At 35.3% G+C, this 22,471-nt stretch overlaps 1 protein-coding gene across 1 annotated transcript in view; it reads left to right on the plus strand.

The window, feature by feature from the left end:
* The window catches only part of Rsrc1 (arginine and serine rich coiled-coil 1), a 318,816-nt gene that overhangs the window by 60,629 nt on the left and 235,716 nt on the right, over nt 1–22,471 (plus strand). Inside the window, exon 6 of the mRNA XM_076933454.1 lies at nt 21,682–21,855. Coding sequence (XP_076789569.1) covers nt 21,682–21,855 — 174 coding nt within the window. The remainder of the gene's footprint in view (nt 1–21,681; nt 21,856–22,471) is intronic.

Genomic DNA, 22,471 nt, shown 5'->3' on the forward strand with positions numbered 1-22,471 from the left:
CTCTGCTAAACCACAAAAGCTTTATTGTAATCTGCAGTTCCAGAGAAGTGGAGTTCTCATGGCGGCAAGGCATGGCCTACTTTAGAGGCAGGAGCAGGAAGCTATTTTATCATTGGGATTTCATTGAGTCTGTAAATCTATATGGAGATAATTGGCATGAAAATTTTTGTTTTTACTATATGTTAGTTGCTAGTTGTACATTTAGGTTTTCAGATTTATTTGCAGGATTTTTTTTCTTCTTTTGTTTTTATGTCTATAGATTCTGTTTTGATAATTTTTTCCTGTTTTAGTGTTTATTTGAATATGTTTTTAAAAATCATTCCAAGAACTTTATTTCTTTTTGTACAATTAAGCCATGCATTCCCAGGGAATGGGCTCTAGCAGCTTGAACTGTTTCCATTGGTTCTCACAGTGTGCTTCTTTCTGTCTTCTGTGGCTGGAGCAGGTTGACTTTTTCCTCACCCATTTCAGGAAGCTGTGTGGCTCTCAGAGCACAAGCCACATATTCATTGTCTTGGGAGACTCTCACCTATAACTTTTGGTATACAGTGATGCCCCTGGCATACAGGATGAAGTGGCTGGGTGACATCAATAACTCTTCCTGTTTTGCCGTGATAATGAATATGAAGCATTCTTTTGAAACACTGTCCTGTTCCCTTGATATCTACAATATCAATCTTCTCGTAGATTTTCATGTACATGGCCAAAGAAACAACTCCATGTTTCCTAAAAGGGCTAGGAAACATATAAGGGTGTCCCCGCTTTCCCTAGGAAACATATAAGGGTGCCCCCCGCTTTCCCTAGGAAACATATAAGGGTGCCCCCGCTTTCCCTAGGAAACATATAAGGGTGTCCCCCGCTTTCCCTAGGAAACATATAAGGGTGTCCCCCCTTTCCCTAGGAAACATATAAGGGTGCCCCCCCGCTTTCCCTAGGAAACATATAAGGGTGCCCCCGCTTTCCCTAGGAAACATATAAGGGTGTCCCCCGCTTTCCCTAGGAAACATATAAGGGTGTCCCCCCTTTCCCTAGGAAACATATAAGGGTGCCCCCCCGCTTTCCCTAGGAAACATATAAGGGTGCCCCCGCTTTCCCTAGGAAACATATAAGGGTGTCCCCCCTTTCCCTAGGAAACATATAAGGGTGTCCCCCCTTTCCCTAGGAAACATATAAGGGTGTCCCCCTTTCCCTAGGAAACATATAAGGGTGTCCCCCCTTTCCCTAGGAAACATATAAGGGTGCCCCCCCGCTTTCCCTAGGAAACATATAAGGGTGCCCCCGCTTTCCCTAGGAAACATATAAGGGTGTCCCCCCTTTCCCTAGGAAACATATAAGGGTGTCCCCCCTTTCCCTAGGAAACATATAAGGGTGTCCCCCCTTTCCCTAGGAAACATATAAGGGTGTCCCCCCTTTCCCTAGGAAACATATAAGGGTGTCCCCCCTTTCCCTAGGAAACATATAAGGGTGCCCTCCCCTTTCCCTAGGAAGTGTTTCTTCTCATTTTTGTGTGTTACTGGAAGGTGGATGCCACAGCTGAAGGCAGATTTTCTATTTTTAAATAAAATTTATTACATTGTTCACTTTCTTTTACATTTATTTGTGCATGCGTGTGTGCTTCTGTGTCTGTAGGCTGTCAAGTACCACAGCAAACCAATGGAAGTCAATCTAGAGGAATCAGTTGTTGATTTCTACCATATGGCACTGTGTGTTGGCAGCAAAGCACCGTTACCAACTGTGCCATCTTTCTAGCCCAAGATTGATTAATCTTAAAAATCTTCCCAAAGTGGTAACTTTTGATTTCATTGATCTTTCTCTTACTTTCTCATCAATAATTTTTGCTCTAATTGTTCTTTGTGTTTTTTTCCTCTTTCATTTTTGTTGGTGTTAGGTATCAAATTTCTTCTTTAATTTGTCATACATGTTTAAATGAATTCTTGAAATGGATGCTTAAATCATCCGTTGATGCATGTTAGTATATGGGTGGAGTTTTCTGTCAGCACAGTTTAGTCTCCCTGTCCTGTGAGTTTCATGTGGTGCTTTCATTATCATTTGCTTAAGATTACTTTTTAGTTTTCATTGTGGTGTTTTTTTTTTGAGAATTAAATACAAATGCATTGGGAAATTCCAAATACAAAGTGACTTTTTTTTAAAAGTTATCTTTGTCCTTATTGGATTTTTAGCATAATTGAATTCTGGTTCTTTAGAGAACATATTCAAGGTACTCTTAATCCTCGAAAATATATAAAGAATTCTCCATGATCTGGTAAATAGCCAGTTTTTTTCCTTCAGCTTGAGATCTTTATTTTATTTTTATTTATTGGATATTTTATTTATTTATATTTCAGATGTCATCCCCTTTCCCCATTTCCCCTCTCTAGAACCCCCCTATCCAATCCCCCCCTACTTCAGTTTTTCTATTATGCCTACATCTTAAAGGATGCACATATTTTTAGTTCTTAGTTGAATTTTGTCCATATGCTAGGTAGGTCAAATTTTAAATTTCACTTAAATACTTTATCATTTTACCAATCTTTAATTTTTCATTTTTCTTGGTTACTGAAGTTTTTTGGTGGTTTTTTTTCTTTTTGTAATGTAGTTTTTGCTTTATTATCTTGTCTCAGGGTCTTGATCACTTTAGCAGTCTTAGATATGGGTTTCATCTCATTGAGTGTCTCATAAATCCAATTTCAAAATGTTACTGGTTTCTCTGATAACATTTGTGCCACTATTGTACCAGTGATCTTGCAGGCAGGTCTTAGTTGTGAGTCTCAGAGTTTATAACTAGGTAATATTGATGATTATTTTACGTGCTAAGTACCCTCTAGTACTATATGACTATAAATGTTAGTCAGTAGGGGTGAAGCTTCTAGTTGTATAGCAGCTCGGTGTCTCCATATTTGATGACATGAGTTAGTTATGTCATCAGTAATATAGCCTTACCATCAGTTTGTGGAGACCAACCAATAACCTTGGCTATTATAGCCTGGGATGTTAGGGCTAGGGGTTGGATCTATGGAACCCTTTGTCTAAAGGACTTACCTAGGTATAACCCATTCTTAGCTCTTCTGTAGTTAATTGTATTTATAGTGATATGACATAATAATCCTAATTTGCATTTTAACTCTTTAGTGATATAGAACATATTTTCTAGTCCATATTTGATATTCATGTGTTCTCTTGGTGAAATGTCTTTTTTTTGTTCATTTTTCTAATTGAATTGCATTTATTTTTTGAGTTTTAATAATTCTTTTTAATTAATTGTTAATATTTCAGATCTCGTTATGTTGCCCAGGCTAGCTTCAAACTACTAGGCTCAAACAGTCCTCCTGTTTTAGCTTTTGAGTAGCTTTAGAATACTGGCAAGCAACCCTACTTTGCAATGTGTAGTTACCAAATTCTTTCAGTCATAGCTTGTCTTTTCATTCTTTTTACAGGATCCTTTCCAGAGCAAAGGTTTTAAATTGTAATAAATTCTAATTTTCTTATTTTTTCTTTTACATATTAGGGTTTTGGTGTCATTTATTAGAACTCTGCCAAGAATTAGATTTTGAAAAATTCTTTTTCTGTTTTCTTATATCTTCAAGCCTATGGTTCTCTTTATGCTAATATTTATAGAGAATATACGGTTTAGTCTCTCTCCATCTATCTACTTACTATCTATCTATCTATCTATCTATCCATCTATCTCAGCTCTACCCCCTACCCCCTTTCTCTATATGTACATATGTACTTTTTTGTTTTTTTGTTTTTTTTTGAGACAAGGTGTCACAATATAGCTCTGACTGACCTGGAACTCACTATGTAGAAGAGATTGATCTCAAACTCACTGAGATCCGCATGCCTCTGACCTCTGGGTGCTGGGAGTAAGGGACTGTACCACATCTCTGATCCATATTTATATAATCCTTAAACTCTTTCAGTCACTCATGAGTGGCCACGACTGGCAGTTATTCGAGCAGTTAATCCTAAAATAATTTCTGGCATTGAAATTTTAAAAAAAATTTCTTTTGCTTTATTGGAGAATACTAGAGCAATCAGGGTTTGGGGACAAAGGCACAAATGAATTTGCTATATGTGGTATATTAAGTAGTGTCCTTGGAACTTTGTAATATATATTAGAGTTACAGTTGTAGACACATTAGAATAATTTTTGTGGTCTGGGGAAAATTGTATTTTGCAAGGGAGCAATGATCCCTAGAACTTTTAGTGTGTGGTAAATGATGGCTGTTTGTACACTAGATCATTCCTTTGTGTGTGTGTGTATTTATATGTATGTATATTATATATAATTTATATATACACATATTTTATAGAAAAATTAAGAAAGAGTTTATTGTGTTAAAATTTGCATTATGAGTTTTCTTAGCTGTTTTTATAGCATGGATAATACAGAACAATCTAAATTTGAACCAAAATAATTTGCAATGCTATAATGTTAGTTGTACTCATGCTTACTTACTGGTAAGAACAGAGAATGCCATTAATTTCTAATATACATTAAGACATTCATTGTTCATGGAAAAAAAGATCACTTCAGTATTTAAATGCATTAAGGAAAAACTACATAACTTTAGACTTTAAGAGACAGGATATAAATTGGGAATGTAGTACATGAATTTACTTATTTAAAATGAATATTTGAATATTTTTTGTTAGAGGCTCAGTTCTAGGTATTTGGGATACATTTGTTAAATATGAAACTGTTGTGTGTATCTTCTTAAGGAGTGTGAGCAAGGATAAACAATAAATACAATACAGTAAGCACTGATTATGTTTCATGCAGTAGAAAAGAAGACAAGGTAGGGGTGTTGGAAAGTGTAGGTCGGGAGAATTCATACTTCAGTATTAACAAGGTAGGAATGACAGCTTAATGAGGAAAAGTTATTTAGGCAAGGGCTGGAAGGAGGCTTGGGATCTGAGATATCTGGTGAACTGTGCTAGCAAAGTAGGAAGAGCTAATTCAAAGGCTGGAAGGCAGAAAGATGTCAGATGTGTTCCAGTTCTGGATTTTATGTTAGTCACAAATCATTTGTGAAGTTCACAGTGTCAAACATAAAACTGACACTTAATGAACACAGCTATAGTAATTTTATGGGTCTCCTTTCTCAGGTGATAGGGACACTCTCCAGCTGGAGTTCACACTGGCCCTAAGTTGGCCAGAGAGTATAACTATTTTCATCCCTTCGTAACTCACTCTCCTGCCAGGTTAGACCTCTTAAAGATTTCGGGCATTGTGTGTCCCTTTAGGCACTTTCCAGGGCTTAGCATTCTGGGCTCTCTGGCTCACTCAGGACTGAATCTGAGAACATAGGGCAATATTGAATTCCCAGAGTTACTGTGACCCACGTAGTGATGGAAACTAAAGTACATTGGGAGTTGTATGGAAACATCTTCTGTAGTAACCCCTTTGCCAAGACTATGTGCTTCATACTATATGGACCTTTCCCAGCTGAGGTGTCTTGCTGTCCCTGACCACTGTTTAAAAAAAGAAAGAAATATCTTTGTATTGTTAGTGTAAGTTGATATTCAACTGAACTTTTAGGCAATTTATTGTAAGTTTGATTATTTAGGAAGTTAGAATTTCTAAGTATTATTTTAAGATGAAAATACCAGTTGAATATAAGCATGGTTATAATTATATATAATTACATATTTAAACCACTTTTCCCAGGAGGAACTCAGGACAGTGCTGGTAAAATAAGTTATATAAAGTAAAAAACAACAAAGCAAAACCAGTAAATTTTAATGCAGGAATAGTATTGCTTTTACTGTAGCTAGTAATCTATACATGCCGTAGTTTCAATGGTGTCCCATTTTTTGATTGGGAGGGGGTTGTTGTTGATGTTTTCAGTAGTATGAAGTCATTTATTTATATTGTATCTTGAGTTTGAATTTAAGATTCCCTTTATTAGGTCACTCTGATATCGTGCAGGATAAAGATAAGGCAAATAAAAAAGAGCTATGACTTCTTAATTTTCAATCAATTATTTAGGATATTTTTAACCAAGATATTCATTGTTACTTGTCTGAACTTTTTTCATTAGGAACCAAGAGCTGAAAGCCACTGGCATTGTTTAATTTAAAAACCCGTTGTGCTTTCTATTATGACTTTTCAAAAAAAGTTAAAATTAATTTTAAAGTACTCATATCAAATTAAGGAATATATTAATGTGTTCTCTGATTTTATCTATTCTTTTCTCTTGTACCCAAGCATACAGTATACAGAAATACTGTGGTAATCTGATTTTTGTTTTTATTTATAAAATATGGTTATCTTTGAGATAATTCATGCCTATGGTATCTCACTTTCTCCACTTTATTTTATTGTTATGAAAGCCCTTTATTAATCCAACTAAAATATTGACATAAACAATTTAAGACTATTTATAGATTTGGAATAGAAGCAAAAAACAATGAGAAAGTAATTGAAAATCATATCTAAAAATCCATACTCTGACTTGTAAAGTATTCAATCTGTACAGAAAATGTTTTTTCTTAAAGATGTTAATTGGGGTTTGTATAGATAGATTTAAAGGAGTTTTTTTTTTTAGTAAAACTTGTATTGATAGTCTTTGTTCTTGTTGTTTTGTTTGTTTTTTTCAGGCCAAGTTTTCTCTTTGTATCTCTGGGTATCTTGTTCTGATAACTGAAGCCAGCTAGCTTCAAACTCAGAGATTCACCTGCCTCTGCCTTCCCAGAGCTGCACTTAAAAGTGTGCCCCACCATAGGTAGGCATATTGTTAGTATCGAATGATCAAATTTATAAGTACAACATTTATTTATTGAAGGATGATTTTCTTTGAGTATGACAAAATTGCTAAATTAGGTTACAAATATTAGAGTTTGATTGCACGGCTGTATTTATTATTTCAGTTTTTGTTCTGGTTCATAGATTTCATGAATGCAAAAATTAATTTATAGGTTTAGCTTCTGCATATTACAAACCTTATTAAATTGATAGCTTTTAATTTCAAAATTATTAGTAGAACAAAAGTTGATGCTTAATTGTTTAACTTTGTACACATCTACCTTATTTTTTTGCTTTTTTTTTTTTTTTTTTTTTTTTTTTTTTTTTTCTTCTTTGAGACAGGGTTTCTCTGTGTAGCCCTGGCTGTCCTGGAACTCACTCTGTAGACCAGGCTGGCCTTGAACTCAGAAATCCACCTGCCTCTGCCTCCCAAGCGCTGGGATTAAAGGCGTGCACCACCACTGCCCGGCTTTTAACTTTGCACACACCTACCTTATTATTTAAAGAAAATAGCTTACTATCTTTAATGCTGAAATACACTAATTTCCATTATTTGGTTAAGTGGAGAAATAGTGAACTCTCCAGGTACTAGGTTAGTTGGTAAGCACTTAGTGTTTTCACTCCTTTCCTTCTCAGACAATGCAGGAATTTCTTTCATTTTTGTATTTACTGAGAATGCTGTAACTGCCTTTATTATTCTGTTTTGTGTATGGGGTGTTGAAGGAGGGGTCATTTTCTCCAACAAAAGTTATTACTCTGTTAAGAAATAAAACATTTTATGTTTGAAAAAGATTTTTATATACTTACAGTTAACAATAAATACAGTTGATGATAATGAGATTATTTGTGATTATTTATTTGTGATTATCTTAATTTTCATAATAATGAGCTTTTTGTTGTTGTTTTAAAAGTGATTTTTGGAGCTCTAGAGAGAGTATATTCGCATTCTCCTGGACATTCATGACAAACTTTATCTGAAAGTCCTAAGGTTTAGAATATAATGCTAGTAGCTACCAGCTGGTAAAAATTTTCATTTACTGACTTTATTTCTTTACCCCTTTGTAATTTAAATGCCTTTATTCAAAGTTAAGGTAAGGCTGTTGTAAAGAATGTAGTATTTTCAGATTAAATGGTGTCCAGAACATACAGTTCAAGGAGTTAGTCCAATGTAATTGGGGGAATTATTAAATGACACTGACCTCATTTCCTTTAGAACAATGAAAATTAATAGTTTCACGTTTTATTAGGCTGATATTCCAGATGTAGTATACATTTAATTAAGTGTAGTTTCCTTTTAGTTATGGTATGTGTATCTGTTTTTTGTCGTGAATTCTTTCTAGTTTTACAGTTTTCCACATGTTTTCTTTCACCATTTATGATTTTTTTCAAAGCAGAGCTATAAGGAGTTAAATCACTTTAGCATGCAGCAAAACAGTTCCCATTCAAACAATAAACGCCGTTTTAAAAAGCCTTTAGATCTTCTGTCACTTCATAAATATAAATGTATAAAAACGTTATGCAGTTGTAGTGCCCACCTGCTAATTAAATGCAGATTTTCTCAAACTTGTTTAAAATCTGTCTATTTGTTTCAACTCTTTCTCTGTTCAGAGTACATATGGCCCTTGTGAAACTAATTATGCTTATGGAGCAGCTGTTAAATTTAGTGCAACTAATTTTATTCAATATTTTACATTTTAATTGATTACCTGTGAAGAAATTAGCAAATTAACACGTATTGTACAGTAACTGAATGTTCTTTTATGGTTACTTTCAGATTTAACAGGCGAGCTAGGCACTGATAGCATAAAGGCACTTCTAGGGGGTTTTGGTAGGAAAGTTATTGGTGGAGCTTGATTAGCTAGTGTGAAATTTTAGGAAGACTGATGAGTGATGCCAAGCATCTGTGTGTCCTGTATCTTAAACATGAGAAGCAGATTGGAAAGTAATAGCTTTTTCACAGAATTTTGGTAACATATGGGCTTATCTGGATCTAAGAAGTCTTTGAAGATCTTTGAACTTGACTAAATGACTTAACCTTTGGCTGAGTGGGTGGGTTATGTGTTTTTAGTTGGGGAAGCACTGACATTCTGTGTTTCTCTTTTCCTTTTTTTTTTTCCTTCTCAATTCTACCCTTTTTCCTTAAAAGTGGAGATTGAAGATGGTGACTAGGAATTTGATATGAGAATTCCAATACTTATTAAGTAGACCAGTTTGTAAAAAATGAAGGTTAAATCTTTTGATAATATTTCAGAAATGAGTCTGTATAGATGCTTATTTTTATCTTATATATTTTTAATTAAAAATGACACTGCAATCAGATCTCACATTGTGTTGTAGTTAAAAGGATATGTGCAGAGCTGGCTTCAGATTTCAATTTTATCACAGATTTTCTGTGATTCTTGCCCATTCCACAGTTTAGTTTTTCCCCAAACCAAAAGCAAAACAAAATAAACAACTGTCCCCAGCATGGGTTGGGGTTCATTTTGTAAACAACAACAACAACAAAAAAAAAAAAAATGTGATAACCACCACTATTTAAGTACTTAGAAGTAAACATTAACATAGGAACAGCTGATATGTTTCTTAAAAAATACTGTGTTGTTATTATGGGGAACCTCAGGCCCTGGACCCTTGCTAAGCAAGTATAGTAAACATACATATTCTTATGCACATTTTAGAGTACTAGCTGTTACAATACATAAAGATGGTTTTGATTTTTATTACCTTTGAATTTTGATAATAGTAAATGTTGATTTGAAAAATAGGACTAATAACTGTGTGTAGAATTTCAATAAGAAATAGTTTTTCAATTGAGCATGTGACTAGGGAATTAGACACCCAGAATACACAAACAAAACCTGTTTACATACTTGACTTATACCAGTTAGATACTGTAGCTTCTCCTCTTGGTGAAGACAGGGAATGTTGATCTTACAGATTCAAATATTTGGGAAACCTGCTGATGTAAACTTGTTTCTTTAAGGTTCATGAAGATGGATAAATAACAAAAGCTGAAAATACTTAAGTTGTTAATTTCTGAGTGTGTTTATTTTGAGCCCCACCCCCACCTCAAATACAATTGCTGTTACTGTGGATATTTGAACTACTTCAGGTTCCTTTTGAGTAGATTTATGTGGATTGGACTGAAATATTGGCCATCATGGTTTATTTCTTTTTCAGTTGTCTTTTTCCTTCTCTCCATCTTTCTGGTGTTGAGCATTGAGCTCAGGACGATATCCCCCACCCTCATGATTTTGATGATGAATTTCAAATAGCAGATTTATTAACAAACTTTTACCCTTTAACCTTCATATTTGCAAATGTTTTGTGTTCACGAAAATGATACATAATCTAAGAAACCTTTGTGTAGCTGTGACTTACGGTTATCGTGTAGTTATATTTTACAATTTCAAGTCTTGCTCTCAAGCTTGATTAAGACATTTACTATATAATGAATTTGTTTTCAGTGTTACTGCTCTGATACTAATATCTTATGTGGGAGCTCTCTTCAATCTAGTGAGTGGGAACACTATTTCTCCTCCTCAATGATATTTAGGAATCTCATTGCTTTGCAGTATATTTTTATCCCATGGCACTTTACCACATGTATTTATAGATTAGAACACATCAGGCGATTCCTATGACAGAGTTCTACATTCTTCCTCTCTTTTTGATTTCCTCCTGGTTGGTACAATGCCTTGCAAAGTCTTGCTATCTTGTTCTTCTTTAAGGCTTCAGGGTCTTGAACCTCAAATCCTCCATGTTTTAAGTTTTCCTGCTTTGTGGCATGGAAATTTAGGAGGAAAAAAATGGGGACGCCCCAAAATTCCTTTAATAGATTCCTTTTTGTGGGGATTATAGTATGGTACTGCCTGGCTGAAACAGTTGTTCTGTTTTGTGTATTTTTCTATGTATGTTCTCATGTGTTGTGCATGTATATATGTGTGCATACATCTGGAGGTCAGAGATCAACCTTGAATGTCATCCTCAGTTACACTCTACCAAACTGTTGAAGGGAACTTTCTCACTGAAACTAGAACTAGTTTGTCTAGGATCCTTTTGGTTTTTTGATACACATATATATATATATATATATATATATATATATATATATGTGTGTGTGTGTGTGTGTGTGTGTAAATAGCACTATATACAGGGATCATAAAGTAGCTGGGTTCAAACATTTACATAGTCTTTTGTCTGTCCTTACTGCTTCTTTTGTTGGTTACTCAGAGCACACACACAAGTGTACAGTAGAGCTCTACCTCAAAGATTCTTGCTGTTGCTTTATGTATTTGTTGGCTGTGTTATTACATGTTGCAAATTCAGACATTTTATTCTTTTGTTGTCAATTGAGGTTGCCATCATGAAGTGATGACCTTGCTTTTAGCTCTCTGTGCTCTTACTTGGAAGTCTATTTTATATGTTGGTACAGTTCATGATACTTCTTTTTTCTATGTCTACGTGATATTTTTCCATACTAAACTCTTCTTTGATTTTATTTTTCACTTTCAGTGTGAAAGTTGCCTGTAGTTTTGCTGTTAAATCTGATTCTCTTTTTTATTATTTGGTTGAAATTCTGCTTATGACCAATATACTTAAATTTAAATCTACCATCTTAGTCTCTGTTTTCTGTTTGTTTGTGGATGTTTTTCTTCATTTTTAAACTTCACTCACTCTTTTAATTTTATTTTCTTTGTGCTTTTAAATTTGCATTCTTTAATTATACTTTGAATGATTTATCTAGAAATTGTACTATACCCTTGATGTGTTAATGAGTAGCAAAACTTAGTACTAATTTACTTTGATTTCTATTTATTTATTTGTTTGTTTTTAAAGGACAGGTTGCTATGTGTGGTATTGAAGCACACATTTTCCCCCTTTTGAGTGGCTCAGGAAAACCAACACTATTGTTTTGCTGTGCATTTTTAGTGGAGAAGGCTGATGTCAAGTTGATTCTTTGTTCTTCTTAGTGACTCACAGTTTCAGAGGCCTCATTCCATCTTTACAGGGATGGCATGGCAGAGTAGATGGCTTGTAACACTACAGCCAGGAATTTGGGAAAGGAAGTACCCCTGCTGACTGTCTTTATCGTTCTCCATGGATTCTGTGTGCCTTAGTGATGCCATGATACCATTGAAGTTTAGGGCAGTTTTCTCTGCTTAGTTAATCCTTTCTGCAGATGCCCTTTCAGATCCAGAGCTATGTATCAATAATATTTGAGGTGCTATTTTTAAAAAATACTTTTGAATGACATTATTATTATTATTATTATTATTTTTTTTTTTTTTTTTTTTTTACAGTCCAGTCATTATCCCCCTCCTGGTATGCCTTCTGACAGTTCCTCATCCCATTCCTCCTCCCCCATCTCCAAGAGGATGTCCACACACACCTCTACCTCCATCGCCCCAGGCCTCCCCACTCTCTGAGGCCTCAAGTTTCTCGAGAGTTAGGTGTATCTTCTCTCACTGATGCCAGACCCAGCAGTCCTCTGCTGTATATGTGTTGGGGGTCTCATATCAGCACACGTGTGCTGCTTTTTTGGTGGCTCAGTGTCTGAGAGATCTTGGGGTTCCAGGTTAGTTGAGATTGCTGGTCTTCCTATGGGGTCGCCTCCTCCTCAGCTTTTTCGAGCTAATTCAACCATAGGGATCATCAGCTTCTGTCCATTAGTTGGGTGTAAGTATCTACATCTGACACTTTCAGCTGCTTGTTGGGCCTCTGAGGTGCTTCTTAAAGTAGGTAAACAATCAGAATGTACTGTGACAGTGTGTTTTCAGATGCTTTGATTTAATTGTGGTTTTGTAGAGGTTTGAGTTTTACCATTTGGTTTTTAGTTTTTCTCTACCACCAACCCACCAATGAACATTTCCTTTTCCATAGTGTACAAAGTGTAGGTCTTTAAAAAATTCCCCTGGTTATGGCTTTAATTAGGTTTTGGTAGGGAGTGAAATTCGACCCACTTGTTTACAGTGTCACCCTTTTATGAAATCCATGCTAGGTTTTATTCAATATGTAATTATTTAATTTTAATTATAATTTTTATTTTATAGTAAATGTTATCTTTATTTATAGCACTTAAGGACTCTATGAAGTACTGAAGCTATTTTTTGAAAGTCAAAATATTAAGGTATCTGTTTTGATTACATGTGTTTAGAACTTATTAGCCAATTAAACTTGAAAAATTGGCTTTTGAGGGCAGTAATTCATTTTATGTAGAGACGTTATGGTTATTCTTCTTATTCTGTAGATATTGAAAGCATTTATCTGGTATAATAGGACATCTTGCTGTCCATTTATTGCTTATATATTGTGTGTTCTAGAGTCCCACATTTTTTACCAAATGGTTCTTTGCTTATAATACATCTCCATATTGGCTTTTGTACTCTAGAGACTTCTAGAGTGATTTATCAGAAAGATACTTATTTAAGGAACTGGGGACAAATGACATCTTAAATGCTAATATAGTTTCCTTTTTCTTCGTTTGTTTGGTCAGAGTATGAAGTCTTTTTATTCTGATCTGTTATTTTTTCTTGATGAGACTCTTCAGATTTGTAAGTAAAGTTACTTACCTGCACACAGACTTGAGCATATGTCTAAGATATGAATCTTATCCAAATCTGTGAAAAATAATTCTTGTAATAACCAACAAGTTAATAGCTTAATTACTTTTACTTTGTTTTTAGGTTAGTTCTTTTAAAATCCATGTGTGATTTTGTAGTCATTTAAAACCGTATTTTATAATTTTACTCTGCCTCTAGTTTTGTATTTGATGTCTTTTCTTCCATGGAAATTTTTTGAAGTATCTTTATTATGTGAAAATTATAAACAAGACTAAGAAGTTCCTGCAACATTGTATACTATGGTGTTTTTTAATGTATTATATTGTTTAATTTAATGTAATGGGAACCTTAATGTATAGGTGTGGTTTTGCCACCCTAGTTTATATGTCACACAACAAGATTGATTGGAGAGTATTCTAGAATGACATGAATTTTTGAGTATATTCAGTGAATAATGAGCAAGACAAGTTTGGAGAACTTGAAGGCATATTTTTTCTACAGCAGAGTGTTTATGTCAGGGGAACCATTAGACAGCTTTGAAGCTAACTGAATTTTCTTAATAGACTGGAGAGATTGAGGTTAGACTTTGAGGCAAAAGGTACAGAAGGAAGGCTGGGTTGGATAACAACTGATAAAATGCCTTGCCATGCACAGATTCTAGTGTTGCTCCAGTGATCATAGGACAGTTATCACGGTCTGTTTCTCTAGGGCAGTGCCGGTTGAATCTTGTTTTCCCAGGATAGTACCTTAGCTCTGTGTGTTCTCAATAGGCTTGTGTTGTATTCTCAATAGGTATGATAGATGATAGGGTCTTCCAGTTGAGAGCAAACATAACAGGTCATTTATTTTGTTATTGAGGATTACCTGTAGAGAACACATGGCTTTTGCAGATTGTGATTTCTTTTCCTGTATAATAGAAATACTACTAGATTTGGGTAAGCTTTATGTTGAATTTAACATCTCAAAGGCTCAGAATCAGAATATGGCTTTGTTTTGGTTTGGTTTGGTTGGTTTTGGTTTACTTTGGTTTGGTTTCCAAGACAGGATTTCTTTGTGTAGCGATGGCTATCCTTCAACCAGCTCTGTGGACCACTCTAGGTTCGAATTCACAGAAATCCACCTGCTTCTGCCTCCTGAGTGCTGGATTAAAGGCATGTGTCACCACTGTCTGACTAGAATATTGTTTAATTGTATTAGCTATGGTAGAAGATAAACATATTCCATGTGCTTCTGATTCACATGATACAAATTAATACAGCCCTCAGTTACTTCCTCCTGACTCACATGGCTATTAATGGCTGTTAATGCACAATTTACCTAAATAAATAGTAGCTTAAGGTAGTTAACATCACTCTCGTTTTGCATATAAGGAAACAAGAAGAGATAACTTATTTGAGAAAACCATTATTTGAGGAATTCTTTATTTTTAACTTAATATTTATCTAATTTTGAGTACATTACTAACATGTATATATATATATATGTGTGTAGTAAAAATATGATTTTGTCCAAATGTACATCAACTATAACCCACAATGTAAACTGCTAATGGCTATATATTTTCTTCCAAGAGTATTCTTTGAGGAAAAACAAGCAGACTACAATAAATTACTAGATATTTATTCAAAATATAAAGCTCCTAAACCATTTTTAGAGTTTAAAGTAGCTTACCTATCTTTAAATTGTTTTTGGTTAATATGCATTAATTCTATGTAATATATGCATACTATATGCTAGTTAACATTATATACAAATCCAATTTTTGATACCTATATATCAATTAATATATTTGTTAACATATAATTCTGTATTTCAATTTCATTTGCCAATGTCTGTGGATTAATGTCATATTTAAAATATACCAGTATCTTAAAGATTTCCCTGGTTTTCTTTAATAATTTCAATCTTAATATTTAGTTATTTCATCCATTTCAAGTTGAGTTTTGTGCAGGGCAAGAGACGGGGGTTAAGTTTCAATCTCCTGTTCTTAGATATCTACTTATCTAGCACCACCCTTTATTGGGAGACTTCCCATTCTTCAGTGTATGTTTTGGTGCCTTTGTCAAGAATTACTTTGGCTGCAGATGGCTTGTTTCAGAGATCACTATTGTGCTTCATTCATTTGTATATCTGTTTTTATTCAGACTTCACACTGTGTTACTGTCTGTTTGTACAGTGTGGCTATGTCTTAAATTCATATTGTGATATCTCTAGCTTTGTTCAAGTGTTTAGAGTCTTTTGATTTCCATGTTCCATTTCAGAATTTTGTTTGATAGCTTCAAAGAATGCTACTGGCATTTTGACAGGGGTTGCATTAAGTTTGTAAATTGCTTTGTGGAGTATGGATATTTTAACTATTCTTTCAGTATTTGAACATGGGAAAATTCAGTATTTTTATGACATTCATTACTTTTTTTTTAAGATTTTGTAATATTTATTGTAAACTTCTTTTACATCCTTAGTTAAATTTGTTTCTGAATTTTTATTTTATAGCTATTGTTACAAGATTGCTCTTCTGATTTTCTCAGCAATCTCTTTGATGTATTAAGATGCTACTGAGCCAGCTAGATATAAACCTCAGAAGTTGACCATCTTCCTAACACTTACCTAACAGAGCAGGTTTGAGTCCAAGGACCACCAAAAATAAAGTTAAGTGCCACTGAAGCATTTTGTGTTGTTTTAGAAATAGATCTCGTTAGGATAGTTCTGACTAGTCTAAAACTCATTGGGAGGCAAGTCTCCCTCAACCTACTGATCCATGCACATCAACTTCTCCGATGCTGGAAATACAGGACTATGCCATCATGCCTGAGTTTGGTATGTTGGTTTTGTATCCTACAATGTTACTGAATTCTAATTAGTTCTAATAGTTTTTTGGTGAAGTTTTTAGAATTTTTCTGCATGTAGGATAGTTGGACTTCATCCCTTTTTTTATGTCTTTTCTTTCTCATGCTTAAATTTTATTTTAAAAAAAGACTTCTGGCAAAAAAAGAGTAAATGTCATAAAAGCAGATGCCCTTTCCTAGATGCCCAGTGGCTAGATTTTATAATAGTGATTTAATCATGATGAGATGCAGATTCTGGCCGTATTTACCAGTCTTTTTAAAATTTCATTCAACATATTTTTTTAATGTGATTTCAGTTCTAGAATTCTTTTTTTTTCATTTTCCAGAGATTTCTGCTGGTTTTTACTGAGATTGCTTTGTTTTATATTCATTGAGAGCATAGTTGTAAGTACTGTTTAAAATCCTTGACTACTAATTCAAGCATCTTATCTACCATAGACTTCATCTCCATTCACTATGTTTGTTTCACCTCCCCGACACCAAGAATGGAACATGTTTTACAGCTTTGTTTGTACATGTAATATATATATGTATATATATGCATATATATATGTATATATACATATATGTGTGCATATATATACATATATATGTGTATGTATATACATATATGTATGCATATACATATATATGCATATATACATATACATACATATATATACATATATATGGACTTTATACATATATATATGGACTTTATATTGGGCATGATGGGTATCATTCTGGTAGTAATACTGTACTCTTCTCAGTAATATGATCTTAGCCTTTGTTTCAGCAGGATATTAACTTGGTCTGAGGTTGCAGAGGTCTTGTGCTTGTGGGGATAGCTGATACTTTGGTTTCATGCTTTTATTCTTAGCTATTTAGAGTCTTCTGTTCTTAAGATGATTTAAGATTCAGCAAGAGTTTTGAAAATAGTTTACACATAAAAATTTTTGAATATTACAGAGCTGGGCATGTAGCTCAGTGGTAGAACACTTAGAATTTTTGGATGTCTTGACTTCTTTCTGGATTCACCTTTCATTATCCTGGTTGCTACTTGGTTTTTGTTGTTGTTTAACTTTAAACTGCTTTATTTTTCTAAATAATTAGAGCATAGCCTTCTGTTAATAATATTCTAAATAGCAAGTAAAATGTAAGTTTTTTCCCATTTATTTTATAAGGTTAATTGGTTTTTTTTTTAATCAGAAGTTTTTCTGTTGGAGTTTATCTGTTCTGTGTGCACAGTCATAAGTTTTCCCAAAAGAATTTGCCATTTACTTTTTGAAGGATTTGTGTCCTTTGCACCCCACCCTAAGCGAAGTCTAGGTTTTGGCCACTCTCCTGTCCCTTAATATAGCTGTTTTAGTTATCTGTAGGATAATGAGTCTACTAGAGGATATTCTTGTCAGTACTCTAACCCAGACCTGAGTCCATTACTTCATAGCACATAATATATCATCCCATACCTAACAAAATGACTCATTTTTTATATGACTCACGGTTAAGAGTGAGTAAGTGGCCTTATGGGCACATTGAGAAATTGAAATAATAGTGAATAGATAAAAAAGATTCTAAGAACGAAAGAACTGATTTTATAGATTATATTAAATACATTTGTTATACTAGTTGAAGAGACTTAAAACGTTATTTGAATGTTTTAGACTTTCCTTTTTGCTAAATGTGGTGCTGTTTATGTGTAGTTCTACATCTCAAGACACTGATGCACTGAGACTGAGGCATGTAGGTTGCTGGAGCTTAGAAGTTCAAGAGTCTACTACAAAAACACTCAACAAGAACAAAGCAAACAAGGAAGCTTTACTGTTTAACACTGTGCTTGTGTATGCCTGGGTGCTCCCTTGTGTAAGCACATGTGTAGGCAAGAAGTTCATGTTAGAATGGCTTGTTCAGTCATTTTCCTACCTTACTTTTTGACAGAGAGTCTCTCACTGATTTTGGAGCTCACCATTTTGGCTAGACCAGCTAGCAAGCAGGTCCTTGGATCTTACACTCAGTGCTGAAGTTACAGATGCTGCCCAGCTTTTTATGTGAGTGCCTGAGTCTGAACTCAGGTCCTCATGTTTTCACAACCTGCACTTTTCCCACTGAGTCATTTTCCTATCCCTCATTTGCTTCCATTATTTTTTTAGCATGAAAATAACTAGAAAGTTTAGGCACATAGAATGTTGTATCTCAAGTCATATGTTGTTATACATAAAGTCAGATGATTTGTTACATTAATATATCTGTAATCACACATTTTTTTCTATTTCTCCTACCCACACACATGGAGATGCTTTTTTTAGAAAATTTACACTGTAGAAGTGTAGTATTATTAATTTTAGTTATTAAGATTATATTCTTATTTGGCTTAGATGATATTCTTATTTATTTATCTATTTATTTACATACATCCCAAATGTTGCCCGGCCTCCCAGTCTACCACCTAGAGTTCCCCCACTCCCCTTCTCTTCTGAGAGGGCAGCCACCCCTACACACCCCAGTATTCCCCCAACCTGGTGCATCAAGTCTCTACAGGATTAGGCACATCCTTTCCCACTGAAGCCAGATAAGGCAGTCCTCTGCCAGAGGCCTCAGACCATAGCATATATGCTCTTTGATTGGTACCTATTTCTGGGAGTTCTTAGGGGTCCAGATTAGCTCCACTGTTGGTCTTCTTGTGGGGTTGTCATCTCCTTCAGGGTCTTCAATCCTTCCCCCAACTCTTCCATAGGGTTCCCAACTTTCGTCCAGTGTTTGGCTGTGGGTATCTGCATCTGTCTCAGTCAGCTGCTGGGTAGAACCTCTTAGAGGGCAGCTATGTGAGGCTCCTGTCTGCAAGAACAACATCATTAATAGTGCCAGGGATTGATGCCTATCCATGGGATGGGCCTCAAGTTTGCCCAGTCAGTTTGGCTATTCCTTCAGTCTCTTTTCCATCCTTGTCCCTGAATTTCTTTTAGACAGGACCAATTTTGGATCAAAAGTTTTGTAGGTAGGTTGGTGTTCCCATCTCCTCACTGGGCATCCTGTTTGGCTAATTGAGGTGGTCTCTTCAGGTTCCATATCCTTACTGTTGCACATTTTGACTAAGGTCACCTGCATTGATATCTGGGAGCCTCCCTCATCCCAGGTCTATGAGACTTACTAGAGATTCCCCCCACCTCCCATTCCCAGTAGCTTCATATTTCCATTTATTCTCCTGGCATTCTGAGCCTTTCTCCTGTCTTTCTCCATATCTGATCCTGCCCCACTTTTCTCCTTCCCACTCCTTTCCTATTCAGATCTCTTCCTCCCTCTTTCCCTCCCTTCTTCCTTCTCTCCCTTCCCCTGGCTCTCATGACTGTTTGTTACCCCTTCTGTGATTTAAGCATCCTTGCTTAGGCCTTCCTTCTTGTTCAACTTCTTTGGGTCTGTGGGGTATATCATGGGTATTCTGTACTTTCTGGCTAATATCCACTTATCACTGAGTACAAACTTTGCATGTCCTTTGTGTCTGGGTTACCTCACTCAAGATGCTAATTTTTAGTTCCATCCATTTTCCTTCAAATTTTACAAGGTCCTTGTTTTTAATCGCTGAATAGTATTCCATTGTGTAAATGTACCACATTTTCTGTATGCATTCTGTGCTTGAGGGTCATCTGGGTTGTTTCCAGCTTCTGGCTATTATAAATAAGGCTGCTATGAACATAGTGGAGCATGTGTCCTTGTGGTATGGTGGAGCATCTTTTGGGTTTATGCCCTGAAGTGGTATAGCTGGGTCTTCAAGTAGAACTATTTCCAATTTTCTGAGAAAATTTTCTGAAAAAAATCATCTATTTTGTTTAGATTTTCCAGTTTTGTCAAGTATAGGATTTTGAAGTAAGACTTAATGATTTTTTGAATTTCTTCAGTTTCTATTCGTTAGATATTGTTTTTGTGCTTTTTAGTTAGTTTGGCTAAGTGTCTGTCTATCTTGTAGATTTTCTTAAAGAACTAGCTCTCATTTTTTTTGATTCTTTGTATTGTTCTTTTTGTTTCTAATTGATTTCCATGAGGATGTGGAATTTCTATTGTTTCTGTTATTGTTGAAGTCCTGCCTTAATTGTTTTCTGATAGGATGCAAAGGGTTATTTCAATCTCCTTGTGTCTGTTGAGGCCTGTTTTGTGCCTCATTATATGGTCAATTTTGGAGAAGGTTTCGTGAGATGCTGAGAAGGTATATTCTCTTTGCTTTTGGGTGAGAGTTTCTGTAGATCTCTGTTAAATCCATTTGGATTTCTGAGGTGCAAATAATAAGAGGTCTGCCCCAACCTGGGAGTCTTCACCTTCTTCTATTCCTATTATTCTTAGATTTGGTCTTTTCATTGTGTCCCAAGTTTCCTGGATGTTTTGCATTAGGAACTTTTTATAATTGGCATTATCTTTGACATATCAATTTCTTCTATGGTATTTTCGACACCTGAGATTATTTCTTCCATCTCTTGTGTTCTGTTGGTGATTCTTCTGTCTGTAGTTCCTAGGTTTTCCATCTCCAGAGTTGCCTTCTTTCATGTTTCTGTATTGCTTCCATTTCCATTTTTAGATCTTCAACTGTTTTGTTCATTTCATTCACCTGTTTGATTGTATTTTCCTGTATTTCTTTACAGGATTTATTTGTTTCGTCTTTAGGACTTCTCCCTGTTTACATGTGTTTTCCTGTATTTCTTTGAGGGAATTATTTATGTCTTATTTAAATGCCTCTACTATCTTCATGAGATGGGGTTTATGGCCACAATCTTGTTCTTCAGGTATGTTAGGATACCTAGGGCTTGCCGTAGTGGGAGAGCTGGTTCTGAAGGTGGTGTGCTGCATTGGCTTCTGTTGATTATGTGCTTGCTCTTTCCTTTCACCATCTGGTCATCTATGGTGTTGGCTAGCCTGGATGACCCAGGTTGGGGCAGACCTCCCAGGAGGCTGGTGAAGTATGTTTTAGGTTAGAGCAGGATTCTTAGGAAGCAGGCAGAGGTGCGGGGTGGTGGGGGTGTATACCAAGGCAGCTTACTGATCTGAGAGTGCAGATGGGCTGTGAACTGGAAGGGAGATTGAGCTCTGACAAGGTGGGGCAAAGTCCATATCTGCTGGTTCTGTGGGGTTCCAGTAACCAGGTGGATCGGGGAAGGGGTCTCACCTGTGTCCCTGATTACAACAAGCTTCCTGGGAGCCAGTCAGGACTGTGGGGCGGGGGTGGGACATTGCTTACAGGTCCTCAAAAGCAGGTGGAGGTGCAGACCCACATGAGTCTCTTAATATTTGCACCTCAGAAATTTCCTCTTTTCACATTTAGAATGAACCTTAATTTCCTTAAAAATTCACACCATCTATACATCGTCATATAATTTAAACCGTCTATGCATTGCCATACAATTTTAAAAGAGAGTGATCAAGTGTAGGGAACCATTTATATACTTGCTTTACATAGTTTTGGGGCTAAGAGTTGAAACTGAATATTTTAAAGTAATTTAGCTCAATTGCATTTTAAATTTGAGGCAGACTAAACCTATTTAATACAATCTGTTTATTGTAGGTCCAGGTCAAGACCTCGTCCACGCTCACATAGTAGAAGCAGTGAAAGATCCAGTCACAGAAGAACTCGTAGTAGGTCCAGGGACAGAGACAGGCGTAAATTCCGGGACAAAGAGAAAAGAGAAAAGGAGAAGGATAAAGGCAAAGACAAAGAATCGCACAGCGTCAAACGCGGGTGAGTTGATAGAGTCTAATGCGGTACATTCAGTATCTTCATAGCAGTATGCAAACTAAGTTCTCTTTGAGGTGCTTCCTGTTCTTACACTTGGGGTACATTCTAGTCAGAATAAAAGAAGGTAAGGGCTTGCCAGTGTCTTGAGTGTTTCTTGAAATATATATTTTCTAAAAACTTATTAATTTAGTTATAATAACAATATGTAACACATCTTAATTATATTTACAAGTAATTTCTACAACATCATTGAATTTATTTTATTAGTGGTTCATTAGCTGCCTTTTTTCAGATGGCTTTTTAAAATGTATAGGTGAAGAGAGAAAAAAAGACCCCAGATTGTTATAATTAGGGTGGATATCTTAGTCCATTCTGGATATACAATCCAATCACAAGTGTTTGACCTTGTGTTATTTAACCTAGGTGCTTCCACATACATGAGAAAGTAATCCACATGCTTATGTTTCTTCAGGCTTAGAACCTTTGCTTTATTAACACAGTTTAAATATATCTATGGTATATTTACTGGTGGAACTTAAAGTGTACATCTATAAACCACAAAGCAAAAGAAAGTATAACAGTGGCAAAGTGAGATATACTTTTACCTGGAATATCTGAA

This window comes from Arvicanthis niloticus, chromosome 4 (genome assembly GCF_011762505.2).
Source record: "Arvicanthis niloticus isolate mArvNil1 chromosome 4, mArvNil1.pat.X, whole genome shotgun sequence".
Lineage (NCBI taxonomy): Eukaryota > Metazoa > Chordata > Mammalia > Rodentia > Muridae > Arvicanthis > Arvicanthis niloticus.